This window comes from Phaeoacremonium minimum (assembly GCF_000392275.1).
Source record: "Phaeoacremonium minimum UCRPA7 unplaced genomic scaffold PA7_03_scaffold_330, whole genome shotgun sequence".
NCBI classification, from domain to species: domain Eukaryota; kingdom Fungi; phylum Ascomycota; class Sordariomycetes; order Togniniales; family Togniniaceae; genus Phaeoacremonium; species Phaeoacremonium minimum.
This window is the reverse complement of record NW_006921234.1, coordinates 381,507-396,111: the sequence shown is the minus strand read 5'-3', so window position 1 is coordinate 396,111 and position 14,605 is coordinate 381,507. Positions and strand designations below refer to the sequence as shown.

The 14,605-nt window shown below is 48.7% G+C and overlaps 3 protein-coding genes across 3 annotated transcripts; 2 read left to right on the top strand and 1 right to left on the bottom strand.

The window, feature by feature from the left end:
* Nucleotides 1-285: 285 nt before the first annotated feature.
* On the top strand, nucleotides 286-1,215 carry UCRPA7_4246 (putative phytanoyl- dioxygenase protein; the record flags this gene model as incomplete). The annotated part of the gene is made up of 1 exon (XM_007916755.1): nucleotides 286-1,215. One exon carries the CDS (start codon nucleotides 286-288, stop codon nucleotides 1,213-1,215), a length of 930 nt encoding a protein of 309 aa, XP_007914946.1.
* A 4,411-nt stretch (nucleotides 1,216-5,626) lies between these two features.
* UCRPA7_4245 (putative mfs quinate protein) lies at nucleotides 5,627-5,927 on the bottom strand (the record flags this gene model as incomplete). The annotated part of the gene is made up of 2 exons (XM_007916808.1): nucleotides 5,627-5,764; nucleotides 5,832-5,927. The coding sequence occupies 2 exons, from the start codon at nucleotides 5,925-5,927 to the stop codon at nucleotides 5,627-5,629; spliced, it is 234 nt and encodes a 77-aa protein (XP_007914999.1).
* A 7,377-nt stretch (nucleotides 5,928-13,304) lies between these two features.
* On the top strand, nucleotides 13,305-14,255 carry UCRPA7_4244 (putative secreted protein; the record flags this gene model as incomplete). Its single annotated transcript, XM_007916767.1, has 1 exon — nucleotides 13,305-14,255. One exon carries the CDS (start codon nucleotides 13,305-13,307, stop codon nucleotides 14,253-14,255), a length of 951 nt encoding a protein of 316 aa, XP_007914958.1.
* Nucleotides 14,256-14,605: the final 350 nt, after the last annotated feature.

The window sequence follows — 14,605 nt, the reverse complement described above, 5'->3', positions numbered from 1 at the left end:
TAATTCTGCATGACAACCCCAGCGAGGGCGCTCAAGAACCGGGACGGTAAATAGAAGCCCACCACGTGGATTCCGTCTTATCTTACAAATCGGTACGAGCAGTTGCGACATGTGTGTACTGGATCTCGATAGCGCGAGCGTGATGGGGTCTCCACTGATAGGCTCCGAAGTCGCGCTTGAACCCACTCGCATGCCCCTCTTATCTGGAATAATCTCTGCCCAGGTGCCTGAATCTCCATCGATACGGAAAATCACATTTGCTTCGTCCCCGAAGGCAATCAAACGATGGGCTGGCACGAAGACTTTTTGGACAACGGCTATGCTGTCATCCCGTCTGTCATAGCCAGAGAGGAAGCCGAGAAATACCAGCAGGCAGCCCTGGACTGGTTGAAGTCATTCGATAACCCGGAACTCGACTTATCTGACCCATCGACGTGGACTCCGTCGAATCTGCCATTCATTTCTGAGATCAACACCTGCAACCACTATGGCGTTGTCCACGAACGTTTCATGTGGGACATCAGGCTCGAACCGCGTGTCATTGAAGTCTTCTCCAAACTGTGGAAGACCGACGAGCTTCTCGTGTCGTTTGATGCTCTGAACATCACCCTTCCCCGTCGCCCAGGCCATGTTCCAAGAAAGAAATGGCCGCACGTGGACCAGTCGCCGTATAGGAAGGGCCAAGAATGCGTGCAGGGCATCGTGAACCTGTCAAAGGCCGGCCCAGACGATGGCGGTCTTACCGTGCTGCCAGGCACTCACAAAATCACAGAAGAGTTCTTCCGTGAGCACACTGACAAGTCAACGTGGACAAGAAGAGACTTTTACCGTTATTCAGATGAGGAGATAGCATGGTTCACGGAGCAGGGATATAAAGAACACAAGGTAGAGGCTGAGCCGGGCGACTTAATCATTTGGGACTCTCGGCTGGTTCATTTCGGCGCTGAGCCAACTGAGCGGAGTTCGGTAATTCGAACGGTAGTGTATGTATCATATGCACCGGTGTCTTTTGCCACAGAGGAGGCACTAGATGCAAAAAGGAAGGCCTTCGAGCAGTGGTTGGCAACCACGCATTGGCCTCATGACAACATTTTGCTGAGGCAAAATCAGCCGTTATTGCCGGATGGCACAGTCGATACCCGTAGATCGGAGCCGCGTGAGAAACCGATCCTCACGAAGAAACTGTTAAGACTTGCCGGTGTAGAGGCTTATTAGAGTTGTGATTGAGTTGAGGGTATCGAATACGGATCCTAGAATTCCTTTTGGCTCAGTCGAATATGTCGTATGGAAATGAAGCGACGTGACTTCAAAGCGAGATGATCAACACCCTTAGTTAGGTTGCGAAGTTGATGAGGGAAAAACCCTGTGGTTGTTGTACCACACGAGAGTTTAGACGAGTTAACATAGTGTCATGGTCCCCTATAATGCCATCAAAATAGTTCCCACACCTAATTTTGCACCCCTGGAAGGGCCTTGATGTTGCGTAAGCTAGTATAGATGAAGAGAGTGTTTTTACTTCTATTTGACTAGTATCCTGTTTACCGCGGTGTTATTTTTAAGTGCCATATGTGCCTGGACAATATTTACCAATATGGGATAGAATTGCTGGTTTTCATGCTGGTGGTGATTATTTTTTTGACGCCTGAATACCCTAAATATGAAATATGTAACGACTTGTACACGTAAAAGTACAATTTGAATCTCAGCTCGCCAGCCCCGACCCCAATTTCGTCGTCAATCGTGTGCTGCAAATGTACGATGCAAGACTTTCTATCAACACATCGCTTCTCACCCACCTACCGTACACCCTGAACCGCATCATTGCGCCATCATGAAGAACTCGACTGGGCGATAGCACCAGTCTCATACCTTCTCAGTGATCTGTCCTTCCTGTTGCGCCCTTTCCGCCCTCCATTTCATCCCCCAGACCCAACTCATGACAGCCAATGGCGAGGTAATGACGACCACCAGCGACAGTCCTAAAAATGTAAGACCGGGTCCAATTGCTAGAATCAACTTTTGCAAGAACGCGACTCCAATCGCTCCCAAGCCGCACCGAACTAAATTGTTGACCCCTGTTCCACTTGCACCCTTGCCTGGACACAAATCCGATATAAGTGTCTGGTTCATCGCAAATACAGAGTTACCACTGGCTGCGATCAGGAATTGTAGCACAAGTGGGACTGCGATCCAACCCGGCTTGGATGTAAGTGTCTGGGAAGACATCGAGAAGCCATATATAGTTGTACAAAATACGAACAATGTGGCAAGCCAAGGTAGGCTGCGTTGGCGTGCTCGTGCAATAGGAAAGTCAAGAGGTAAGTTCTCGACCGGAAATCTATAATCAGGAGGGAGTCGATGGGACATCTTGTATGCTATCTCAGCAGCTTTGAAATTTCGCGTCATGATCTTCCCAATGATGCTAGAACCAACAATTGTGCCAAATCCTATTCATAATTATCAGCGAACGGATCTTGAAGACTGATCACCAGTCTGTGAGATTGTGGTGACATTGTTATGGAAGCACGAACCAGTTGGTAGGAAAGCAAGACCAAGCAGCGTGTCGTTCAGTTGAAAATTAGACTGAAACAGACTAGTTGTACTGCAAGTGACCATACTACCGACCGCAGATATGACGCCACCAAATATCAGGTTAACAAGAATCTCCTTCCGGGTAAAGAGCCTCAAAGGGGCCACAAATGTTTGAATAGTGATCTTCTTTGTCCTAATGGGTTCTTTAGGATCCTGCCAGTAGCTTGGCTCTTTTGTCAACTTGTAGATCAGAGGTTTGTAGACTCCTTTTTGTCTCAAGGTTCCATTGCCTGCAATCTCTCGCATGGTTTCTGGGAGGAAGATAATGATAGCCGAAACAACAACCGACGATAGAATCAAGAGGAATACGAATATGGCTCGAAATCCTAGAAAGTCGGAGATGATGCCACCCAGGACGGGGCCAATGGCGATGCTGAAATTCCGAACTAGTCAGGATGTGTCAATTTTTGCCCCGGATTCTGCATTGGGTCATACCTACTTGCTTGGTAGAAGCCAATAAAAGAAGCTCTATCAGCAGACGGCGCTATATCTTGAATGACGCCATTCCCTAAATGCTGGATTAGCCGGATTTCTACCACACATGTGAAGATGACAACCCTACCAAGGCTAGGAGTTGAAGCGCTGCCAGCGGCTTGCAAGCCGCGGAATATTAACAACACAGCAAAGTTGGGTGAAAGGGAAAGACCAATATTAGCGATGATATAAACAGTGAAACAGGCCATATAAATTGGCCGTCGACCGCGGGCATCTGAGAATGCACCCCATATAAAGGGGCTAATCCCCTGAACAATCAGGTAGGATGTGATAGTCAAATAGACTGAACTGAGGCTGATGTCAAGATCCTATATAGTGTCAGACATGGTAGCCATCTGAGTGGATAATTCGAAGGAGTGTACCTGTGCGATCGAGTTCAGGGCCGGATTGTAGATGTTTGATGATAAGCCAGAGAAGAGCCCAGCAACACCGATCATAATCACCACAGGCCACTTTTGTGCTTTCGTAAATATATGGTATGGTTCTTTGGAGTCAACATTCTGCTGGGTTTTCTGCGAATTCGAATCATCAAATGGATTTTGCGTCATCTCGGAACGCTCTTCGAGAGGGCTGATAGTATCTGATTGTTCACTAAGGGACGGCTCTCTGAATTTCTCAAACACATAGCTAGGATTTTTCTCATCTCTAGCTGGTCGATCCATAATGTTATGTTGATAGTAACGTTCCGGGTCAAATTGTGGATCGACGATCACAAGTTCGATGCTCCTTCTGCAAAGAGAACGGAGGTTATTTCCAAGTACATAAGAGTGAGGGCCTTTATCTTGCCAACGCTCAAACATTGAAAAACGATGAGAGACAGGCGGCTTTTTCGGCAAGTCAGTGGAGGTATAATCTTCCATTTTGGATAATAGAGATGTTTATAAAGCTGCCAATTCGATTTGGACATATATATGCTGATGATGAAGCCTGAGATTTGATATAGCAGGCATGTTCTTCAAATATATTCACTGATTATCTAGATGTCCTCATACTTTGTACTCTGGAATGATATATGGATCTTTAAAATGATTGGGGCACCAATGAGGTTGAGCCACTTCCATCAAGGGTGACTGGAATGTGATAGGGCGATCAATCATGATCAGCACTAAATGTGAGTCCCTTTTGAAATCCAAACAGGCAGAGCTGTTGAGTTATGGCTTACAAAAGCCAACAGTAGTATCCCAACCAGAATTCTCGGGCCGCCTGGATAGCTTTTCCGTGTGGCGGAACGGCCCCAGTTGACAAAACGGGAGCTACCACCCCTGAGGAGCCTGACCTCTCGCCGCTTGCTTTTCACCATCGTGAAACATATCTACAGCTGCAAGGACCCTCTTTATAAGCCTTAGGTCCACTGAAGCTAAGTATACATGACGTTGACATGGCACATTCTGCCCACATTCATGGTCCCATCTGTGGCATCTCGAGACGACGAGAACGCGGAGGGATGACCGTGCAGCCCCAACCTCGCTCATTTTACTGCTACCTCTTCATCTTTAAGACTCCACCTACCCACTCGCAGGATCTTAGCAGGCTCAGCTTCAATCCTACATCTACATCCCTTGTTGTCGACCACGGGACCAGCGAGGCTGCATTTTCACTAGGTTGGGAGGTCATTGTCTTAGACATCCCAGTTATTCTCACTCTTTTCACTGTCATAATGATGAGCAATTGGACATACTCCAAGTCACTAGCGGAAAAGAGCCCAGTCGCGGTTATGCGCAACGGTAAATAGCCCACCGTGTTCCGGCGGTCAGGCGCGGCCCCTCGCACCAACAAGTTGGCCAAAACTTCTCAGCTCTGTCGCCTTGCTGTGCAATGGAGGCATGTGGTCTTCTTAAGAGCAATCGTATAACTCGAGACGGAAAAGTTTGCTTAGTGGACAGTTGAACATCGCGATAAACGAAATATTTAAGTCGTCAGACCTGGCATCGGCATCTCATATGCCAATCCCTCTCTGTATGTGTCAAGTCACTGCAAATTGCAAAGGTGTAGCATTCCACCGACCACGAAATTGGGCGATTACAGCGTTCTATAAGGCGAACAAATAAAATAATCATGTTTACTGTAGGGAAATGTGACCACCAGCATTATTTGCAGAGCAATCTTCCCAAGATCGACAGCCTTGCTTCTTGATTGAGAAGGGGAGCACTCGAAAAACGGAAAGTATCTAAAATCTAGACACGCCATTGGGCGTGGCCTGATGAAGATAAATGTTTCCACCTCTCCTATTTGTCTTACCTCAAAGGATTTCACCTATTTTGAGACAATGTTTCTCAGTTAGTCTGATGTAAGCAGCGTTGAGATTTTGCGTAAGCCAGACAAGTCATCGGCGGGAAACGGATGAAAAGCATGCTTTGCGACCTTTGTTCCCGTGGACGATAGAAGGACTTGAGCTATTGGCGAACGCTATCTTTCTGTAAGTACAGTGTGGGATTTTACACTACAATTCGTTCGATATACATGTTGATAGTGCTTTGAAATAATGATGCATATTCAGGTTGCCAAAACTCCTTTGCAGTTTGTGCCCGCCACGAACTCGTTAGTGCTTGGAAGCATAGACGGTCTCGCTTTTCTCCAGGTCCGCCTCAACATCGGCTTTTTGCGCAACGACACCAACGTCCTCTATGTGAGACAAGTCGGCACCTCCAAAAAGTTCATCCATACGCTCCAATGAAATCTACTCATGGGGATAAAAGTTAATGAGTGCATAAATAGATAGTGCTATGAGACATTTCTTCACTTACACCTTTAGTCTCGGGTATCCAAAATGCGAGGATTGCCATAACGAAGTTGACAGATGCAAATATGAAATATACACCGTATGGTACCGATACCAGCATAACTGGAGTCGCTTTTGACACAGCTAGATTTTGAACCCAATGCGTGAAGGCGGCTAATGCCACATTATAGGCTCTCAGTCGATTCGACGGTATTTCAGAAACATAGACCCATGCTAACAAGACAATTTAGTATATAAAACCAGTCCAGTATGGAGCATAGAAGTCAAGTAGTATCATGTTGGGGCTTTCTTTAGTAGGTTAGACTCACAGACAGGACCCCAGCCCATGTTGAAAGCTGCCGCGAAAATGTAGACCATAGCCAAGGCAGCAATGCCTGCGGGCGGAGGTGTGCTATTTTCTCCAGGCGTGGGTCCAAAGCGGACGTACTATATCAATTAGTCGGCCTCATTACACAATAGCTTCGTGAGAATCTTATAGACTTACAAAACCCAAATAGAACATGCATAGCGACTGCAAAAAGCCACTCCACATGAAAGAAATGCGGCGCCCCAGAGAGTCGGCAAGGAAAAACATGAACAACGCGCATGTCACCACCTTAACGATTCCGTAGACACCTTGGGCAAAGAGGGCGGTGGTCGTACTTGAAAGGCCAAGATCTGCAAAAATTCGCGGGGCGTAATAGTTGATGGCACCAGTCTTTTTGATGATATGTGTCAGCCATGGGTAAAGAAAAGATTTGGAGCATGCACGAGAACACAAATCGCCACTTACCCCGGACCACTGTTGACAAGTGATGATGCCAATGCTTAGAAGTGCCCGCTTGCGATTTGAAGCAACGGTCCAACACTCCTTCTGCAACGCCCAGAAGCCCGCCCCTTGCATGATAGCTTTCTCCTGATCAAGCTGTGTTCGTAGTTCAAGAAGCTCCTGTTGGACGTAAGGATGCTCTACCGGGAGACGCCTTACGTCTGACAATACGTCCGCAGCTTTCTCCCATCGATCTTGAGAAGCTAGCCATCGGGGGGATTCGGGACAGAAAATCATGCTCACCAGTAAGAGGCCTGGGCAGATACATTGGCAACCCAATGGAACCATCCATGACGTTTTACCCTGACAGTAGAATAATATGAGCTACTGCCAATTTCCCAGATTGGATTACTTACCGGGAGATGTAGGAGAGATCCATAATTAATGAAGTACGCCATCATTCCACCCATGACGAGGAGAAGCTGGAAGAATCCGACCAGAAAACCACGAATTGCTCGAGGCGAGTTCTCAGACACATAAGTTGGTGCAAGCATGGTTCCGCCGCCGAGACCGAGACCTTCGATAAACCTGGCGTTGAGTTTAGCTTTGACGGACACAGCAATTGCACAGATTCAAACCAAAGGTTGAAGATGCTGACCTTCCGATGTAGAAGACGCTCAAGTGACCTGAAAAGAACGCTTGCATGAAGCCACCAATAATCCCAGTAACAGCAACAGCAAATAGAGCAGGCTTTCTTCCTTTCCGATCTGCAAGAGGGCTGGAAAGCATCGCTCCTAGGACGGCTCCTGCTTGCATTGTAGTCACCAGATTGCCAGAGAGGTCGGCTGCAGCAGAGGCCGATTTATGGTCGAGTCCAATTTCTCTATGAATGAGAAAATGAGATCAGTCTCTGGGTGGTACATATTGGGTATTATCGAAGAGTGTTATTACCGCTTGAAATCGGGCATCGCAAGAACGCCGCCAATAATGCCAGCGTCTACTCCGAAAAGTGCGCCTGCGAAGCATGCCTACAAAAGAGACGATTAGAAAAAATTGTGCTAGAGATGGTGCTGTTGAATGTACCGAGGCTGCCAAAGCAAGAACACGCCAGTTATAGATTTCGGGAGGGTCGATGTGGATGGCATCGTTGCGTACAATGCGCCGAAAAAGTCCATGGATCGTCATTGCCAACTGAGTGTTAGTAAGAGCCAATGTGATGAGGTGTTCAATCTTGTGCCTTGTTTCCAAGTAATAAGACGAGATTGAGTTGGCATTTGACTGATACGGGGTTCAATCAGACTTCAATCAGAGTATATATAAGAATGAACGAAAAGACAGGGCAATTGAGTGTTCCAAGTGGTTGGGCCGGGAACCCCATCACCCCATCTCTCATCCAGCCGAGGATGTGTGGGGAAAGTCTGGGGTAAGGCGACATCGGGGACTGTCGGTTGATAACCGATTTTTGAATGACAAGACGCTAGCCGGGGAGCATCGGCCCAGTTGCCAATATCACCTCGCTTACCAGGTATGGCTCTCAAACTATGCCAACCCTCCCGAAGCTGAGATTGATATTGACCGAACATCCGTGTTTCGTGCCGTAAGCTAGAGTTCTCATAGCGATGGCTCGGCCTGATGACTTTTTAAGTCATGGCGTTCTAATCAAGCTTGTCACAATTTTATTTCTACACTACTTGGTGCAATTCGGCGTGACTACAATGTATTACAACGTCATCCGCGATGGCTTTAACAACTATTTCGAGTTTGCCCAAATTTGCTCTAACTCCGACCCTAGGGACGGCGTCGGCCACCTGCATCGGCTTCGACAAGACTCGAGCATTTCAAGAACGAGACTCCTTTGAGCGCGATCTTGCATGAACATCCCAGCTATAGACATCTTGTCAAGGGTGCGCTGATAGGTGTTACAAATAGAACGACTCACCAATGAAGAGACACTGCGAAGAAAGCATGCTTGACACATCCTCTATAAGCGTCAAGCCGATACCACAAATGATCTCTATGCTGCCTTGTATTTGTTTCTGACGATCGATAAAGCTCTCAATGCTACCCGAGTTGGGCTCGTTGGTATATATGAGAATCCTAGAGACATGATAGACCTGCATTGCGAGCCCTGTGATCTGGTGTTAGCTCAGGGCTCAATGAGGGCGAGCAAACGCTGGGATGGAGTTGTACCGAAGCATTGTGGATGGATTAGCCGCGGCCTGAACACTTCACTACTTTGCGAGCTTCTAGTAGGCAGCTCGGAGAATTCCATGGTCAAGTGAGATTCCCACTCTTGGAGCATTTTCCAGAGCGCCTTTGCCCACTCACGTCTCCTCAGTAAAATAGTGATTTCCCCTTCTTCAGACGTCTCCATGGCGCAGAAGTTCACCACCTGTGCAAGTATCCAGACAGCCCGAGACGCCAACTCGTAACTGGTGAGTTCTGCACAGGTCTTTTTGGGTATCCAGGTGCTGTAAGTGCGTCGTCGCTCACGGAATGCCGCCCAAATATCTTGCCGGAGCCAGGCCCACCAGGTGGTGCTCTCAAGGCTGGACGCCTCGACCTCTATTTGACGAGACCGGAGGATCCAGAATACTCCTTGCAAATGCTGCTGCCAATCATTACGGGACCCACGAAGCATCTCATAGGTAGATATGATGAGAGTTGTTGCCATCAACTCCAGGCTGTGCTGGTAGGTCGAGTAGCGCATGGCCTTCTGGACATAGTGCAGGGTCTGATAATAGTACTGTAAGGCACTGTTCTGGTTCGCCCGTTCGTCTAGGGGAGTGTTCTCGTCAAGGGATTGGTGATAGCTTGAAAGTGCCATTATGGCGTTGAGAAGACCGGCATTTCTAGCAGCGAGATGAGGTACTCTGGTTGAGAAGGTCTGGGCTGGATCAAAGAGGTCGAGCTTTCAATAAAATCTGGTCAGCCACTGTTTCACATGAATCATCTGGTTGCTTTAGCAAGCCTACCCAGGAGCATATCCGACGCAAGAAGTTCTCAAACAAATCCTGCTCCTGATCGAGTAAAGAGATCTTATCTGATGCCTGCCACATGTCTTCTTCACGAAGACTGTCATGAGCTAAGGCACCATTCACGGGTTGGCCATCGATGATTTCAGTCGCACGCTGCAGCGGCGTCGCAATCTCTCCGTCTTTGCCCTTGTTGAATGAATCGAGCAGATCACCCTCAATACCTTGCGGCACATCGGCTTCTAGATAAGAATCTCGCGACGTGTCACCAGCGAATAGCCCAAGCCATCGAGCAGCGGCAACGCTCGTAGACGCGGCTGGAGATGTAGATGCCGACTCTGATTGCTGGTGCCCTACCCAGTCATAGCCTGTAAAGGCTTGGGGCTGCTGTATGCTGCCATTGCAAGGTAATCCAGAAGGTTCACCAGTGGTATGTATGTCTAGATGGGTCGTAGCAGAGGGTGATAGTATTGTTGTCGTTGTACCTCGTGACTGGACTTCGGCGACAGAGAGCACGATGCGGAGCAAGTCACTCTGTGAGCTGCTTATTTGACCTAACTGCCGGAGTATCTCGAGAGTCGCAGGATCAAATCTGTGGAGACTCTGACATAAGCATACCTGAATGTGATAGTCTGAGGCAACCTACGTAGAGTGGTCCTTCTCGACATCGTCATACGAACAATGGATGTTGATGGACGCACAGAATCCACAAGTGGGCCGTACATTATCGCATTTCGTCTTCCTCCCACGGCAGACGTGGCAAGCCTTCGAGCTTCTCTTACGGGGATACCGCGCCTCCGAGGACGAGTTGGCAAGTCGCTTCTGGGGCCCTGGCCCATCGTCAGGTGCCGTTCTGGTCTGCAGAGACATGCAGTCTGCGCGGGACAACAAATTCAGGTGCAGTGGGATTACGTTACGCCCGGGCCCGGGTATCTCTCGAGAACCAAAACTAGAGTTAGATTATGCTCGGGGCCAGCGGACAGTCTGTGAGTATGAATCTCAAGTACGTGATGTTCAGGTGATGGGTGAAGCAGGGTTCGGGGATGGTCGGCTGAATACGCGGGGTACGATTGGTCTCGACCCAAGTCCCCAGCTTGAAGACTGGGACGACACGAACTCCGCCTTTTACTAAAAGTCTTGGCTTGCAATTCACTGGGCTGTCTCATAGACGCTAGCTTCGCATTGAATCAATGCCGTTGCGCCTCAATGTGGTGCCCGGGGATCATCGGGAAAAAGCATGCAGCAGTTATGTCGCGAAGGAGATAGAAGCTCGGGGTGGCCTAATTGGCATAACCATAAACGGGGTATGCCTAAGTTCTGCCCAAATCGCTGTTCGGTTTCTTTTCAACTTCACGTACTCGAGTCTTTCAACATATTTGTAAAGGTCTCGTACTGATAGGACTTCTTGACACTTGGTTACCATGGGGGATTTGGGCCTTCATTCGTACATGGCAGCTGCTGCAAACAACAATCACATCAATGGATACAACCATGTAACTTCATGGCAGCAGGCTCATTCGATGGTCTTGCCTCGAACTTTCACGACTGATATTTTGGTTGTAGGTGGCGGTCTAGGCGGAGTGGGTGCTGCGTTAGGAGCGCTTCGCAGAGGCCATCGTGTCTTCATGACTGAAGAATACGAATGGCTCGGCGGCCAATTGACAAGCCAAGCTGTGCCTCCTGACGAACATTGCTGGGTCGAGCAATTTGGAATTACCCGTTCATATCGGGCCTTGCGCGATGGTATTCGCCAGTACTACCGGGATCATTACCCCCTGACAGAAGAAGCCAGGCAGAGACCTCAGCTCAATCCCGGCGCTGGCCACGTGAGCAAATTATGCCACGAGCCTCGAGTTGCTGTCGCCGTCATTGACAGCATGCTTATGCCATATCTTGCAAGCGGGCAGCTCGTAGTGAAGAAGCGCACGAAGCCGGTCTCATGCCAGGTGGACGAGCAGCAAGTTGTTCGCAGCGTCGAATTCCGCCAGCTGGGTAACGATGGAAGAGAGAACTTTACAGTTCATGCCAGCTTCGTTATTGATGCCACCGAGCTAGGAGACCTTTTGCCTCTCAGCAACACCCCTTATGTGACCGGTTTCGAGTCTCGAATGGTTACTGGAGAGCCAAGTGCACCAGAAGAAGCACAGCCGCAGAACTCTCAGGCCGTGTCTATCTGCTTCGTGGTAGATCACATTGAGGGAGCGAATCACACCATTCCAAAGCCAGCAAGCTACGATTTCTGGCGTAGTCGTCACCCAGATTTCTGGGGCGCGCCGCTCCTTGGCCTCAAAGCTCCGCACCCTCGGACACTTGAGATTGTCGAGCGAGAATTCACACCAAATCCAAATGACGACCCTGCGCTTGTGATTGCGGACCAACGCAAATCGGGCGGTGATATGAATCTGTGGACCTTCCGCCGCATTGCGGCCCGCGATAATTTCACCCCTCACGCGTATCCATCCGACATCTGTCTTGTCAATTGGCCAATGATTGACTATTTTGAAAAGCCAATCATCGATGTTGAAGACCACGAACTTGAAGATCGCCTAAGCGCCGCAGCATCGCTATCGTATAGCATGTTGTACTATCTGCAGACTGAGTGTCCAAGAGCAGATGGGAATGGTAAAGGTTATCCTGGCTTAAGACTCCGGGGTGATATCACAGGGACAGAACATGGACTGGCAATGGCGCCTTATATCCGCGAGTCGCGACGTATCAAAGCTGTCACGACAATCGTTGAGCAGGACCTATCCCTAGAAATCCGAGGCTCTAAAGGGGCAGTGCGGTATCCTGACAGCGTTGGCATAGGCATGTACCGCATCGACTTGCATCCATCCACCGGGGGTGACAACTACATTGATGTTGCATGCTGCCCGTTTCAGATCCCCCTCGGGGCCCTGATACCAGTTGGTCGTCCTAATCTGCTCGCAGGTTGCAAGAATATTGGGACTACACACATCACCAATGGCTGTTACAGATTGCATCCTGTCGAATGGAACATTGGAGAGGCAGCAGGTTTGCTAGCGGCGTATTGTCTGACGACGGGGCTTACGCCGCATGAGGTTCAGGGGAATACGCAGTTGTTTTCAAAATTTCATGATGTGCTTCTTAGTGAAGGAATCGAGACAGCGTGGCCAGATGTCTCCGGATATTAAACACGGAGGTGTTGAGCTACCAAACTTGGCGAGAAGTATAAGCTAGATACAATAAATACATAGAATGTTCGGAGATGAATATACAGCAAGACTTAACTAGTGCTCCTGTCTGAATCTTGGTGATCTGTGTTGGACGAGAGTCAAATCTCGGAAACCTTGCGACCTGTCATTGTGATGGGTGCGGGATTTTCGTTCCTGGTCCTGCGGACATCTTTACTCTCCCCCACACCGCCTTCTCGTCATATCAAATCTTTCGTATTCATCCCCACAATCGTAGCCATGTGTTCGTCTTGGGCGAAACCTGGGGTATTCTGCGGGGATCCTCGGTTGATCAACATAACGCGGGGGCGTATTCAGCCACAAGCATCTTCGGGGAGTGTCGGTTTGGGCCCGTCTCTTCATCAAATTGTCTCTTTGGTCAATATCACCGATGTTCCTCACAGAAACAGAAGTGCTTGTGGGAGCCTATTCACATATTTAATCATCACACCGAACTGATCATATCACAGAACCCTAAAGTCCACCAGAGACATTGGTTTGAAGTCTTCACATTGCATATTCTACATTAGGATTTCGTGATCAAAGCTACAGCATACAAGATGTTCAGACTACTCGGATACGCAATCATGGCAACACTCGCCAGCGCTCAGGTAATTAGTCCACCGAGCGGCTGGCCAGTGTTCAATTACCAGGGTGTCATCACCGACAAGACTAAATTGAAATACAACCCGACTGACGAGTTCATCTTTCCCAGCGTCTTCCACACGGAGGGGAAGTTAGCCAAGCCTTTGGGAAAGTGGTATCTTTACTACGCACCGCATGAGAATCCTGGTGGAATATCCCTCATGTATGCTAGTACTCCCGACGGCCCCTGGACTGAGTACGCCAATAATCCAGTCATCAAGAATGTGTGGAGTCCATACTATAGCGTGCCACACGTGTCGAGCCCCGACGCCTATTGGAATGCAGAAGCCGGCCGTTTGTGGGTGTACTTCCACGGCACCAATGCTGAGACACGGTGGGCAGAGACTGATGACGGCGTGAATTTCGAATACGGCGGCATAGCTGTGACTAATGCCATGGGAGGAGTAAATGTCACAGAGTCAAGTTATGCGCGTGTTTTCACCCACCCCGACACCACTTCAAACTACAAGTACGCCATGTTATATATGGGAAATGAGAAGGACAACAAGCGCCGTATACGACTTGCCGAATCGGTGAATGGAAGAAATTGGACAGTGGATTCGAAATATGTTGTTGCGCCGGGATCTGAGGAAGCTGGCAATGTATCCGGTCCGAATTTGTGGGAGTTTGATGGACAGCTCTACGTTCTGTACCACGCCTCGAGCGGCAAGAGCTATGCTCGGACTATCGACAAGACTCTGAGAAATGTCGGCACCAAGCCAATCTTGCTTCACAAATCCAGTGGAGTTGGTAATGACACAGGGCGTGTGGCCTCGCCAGATGTTATTGTGTACGGAGGAGAGACCTATCTGTTCTACGAGGCGGGTGACCGACTTGGAGCTACCATCGCTTGGGCTAAGACTTAGTCATATGCTCGTGCCGCAATTCCAGTCGGAAGAGATAGCTGAGCTGCGAATGTTCTTTTTCTTCCTAAACCTGTCTAATGTCATCTTGGGAGAGATGAGACAATCCAATGCTAGCATCTCCATGATAGCTACAAACCTACCAAATGCTAATTAAACTTATACAAAACGACTACGATTCTTAGGTGATAGTGATGCTTTACCAGTATGCGTGAAATGTGAATGTCTCAAAGCCTGATCGTATGGCTATCAGCCGACCACAAAAATCCCTGGGATGGAAAATCATAGGTGTCTGGAGGAAGCACTTTAACCTATATCTAAGCCATAGACAGACGGTGACGCTCATACCAGTC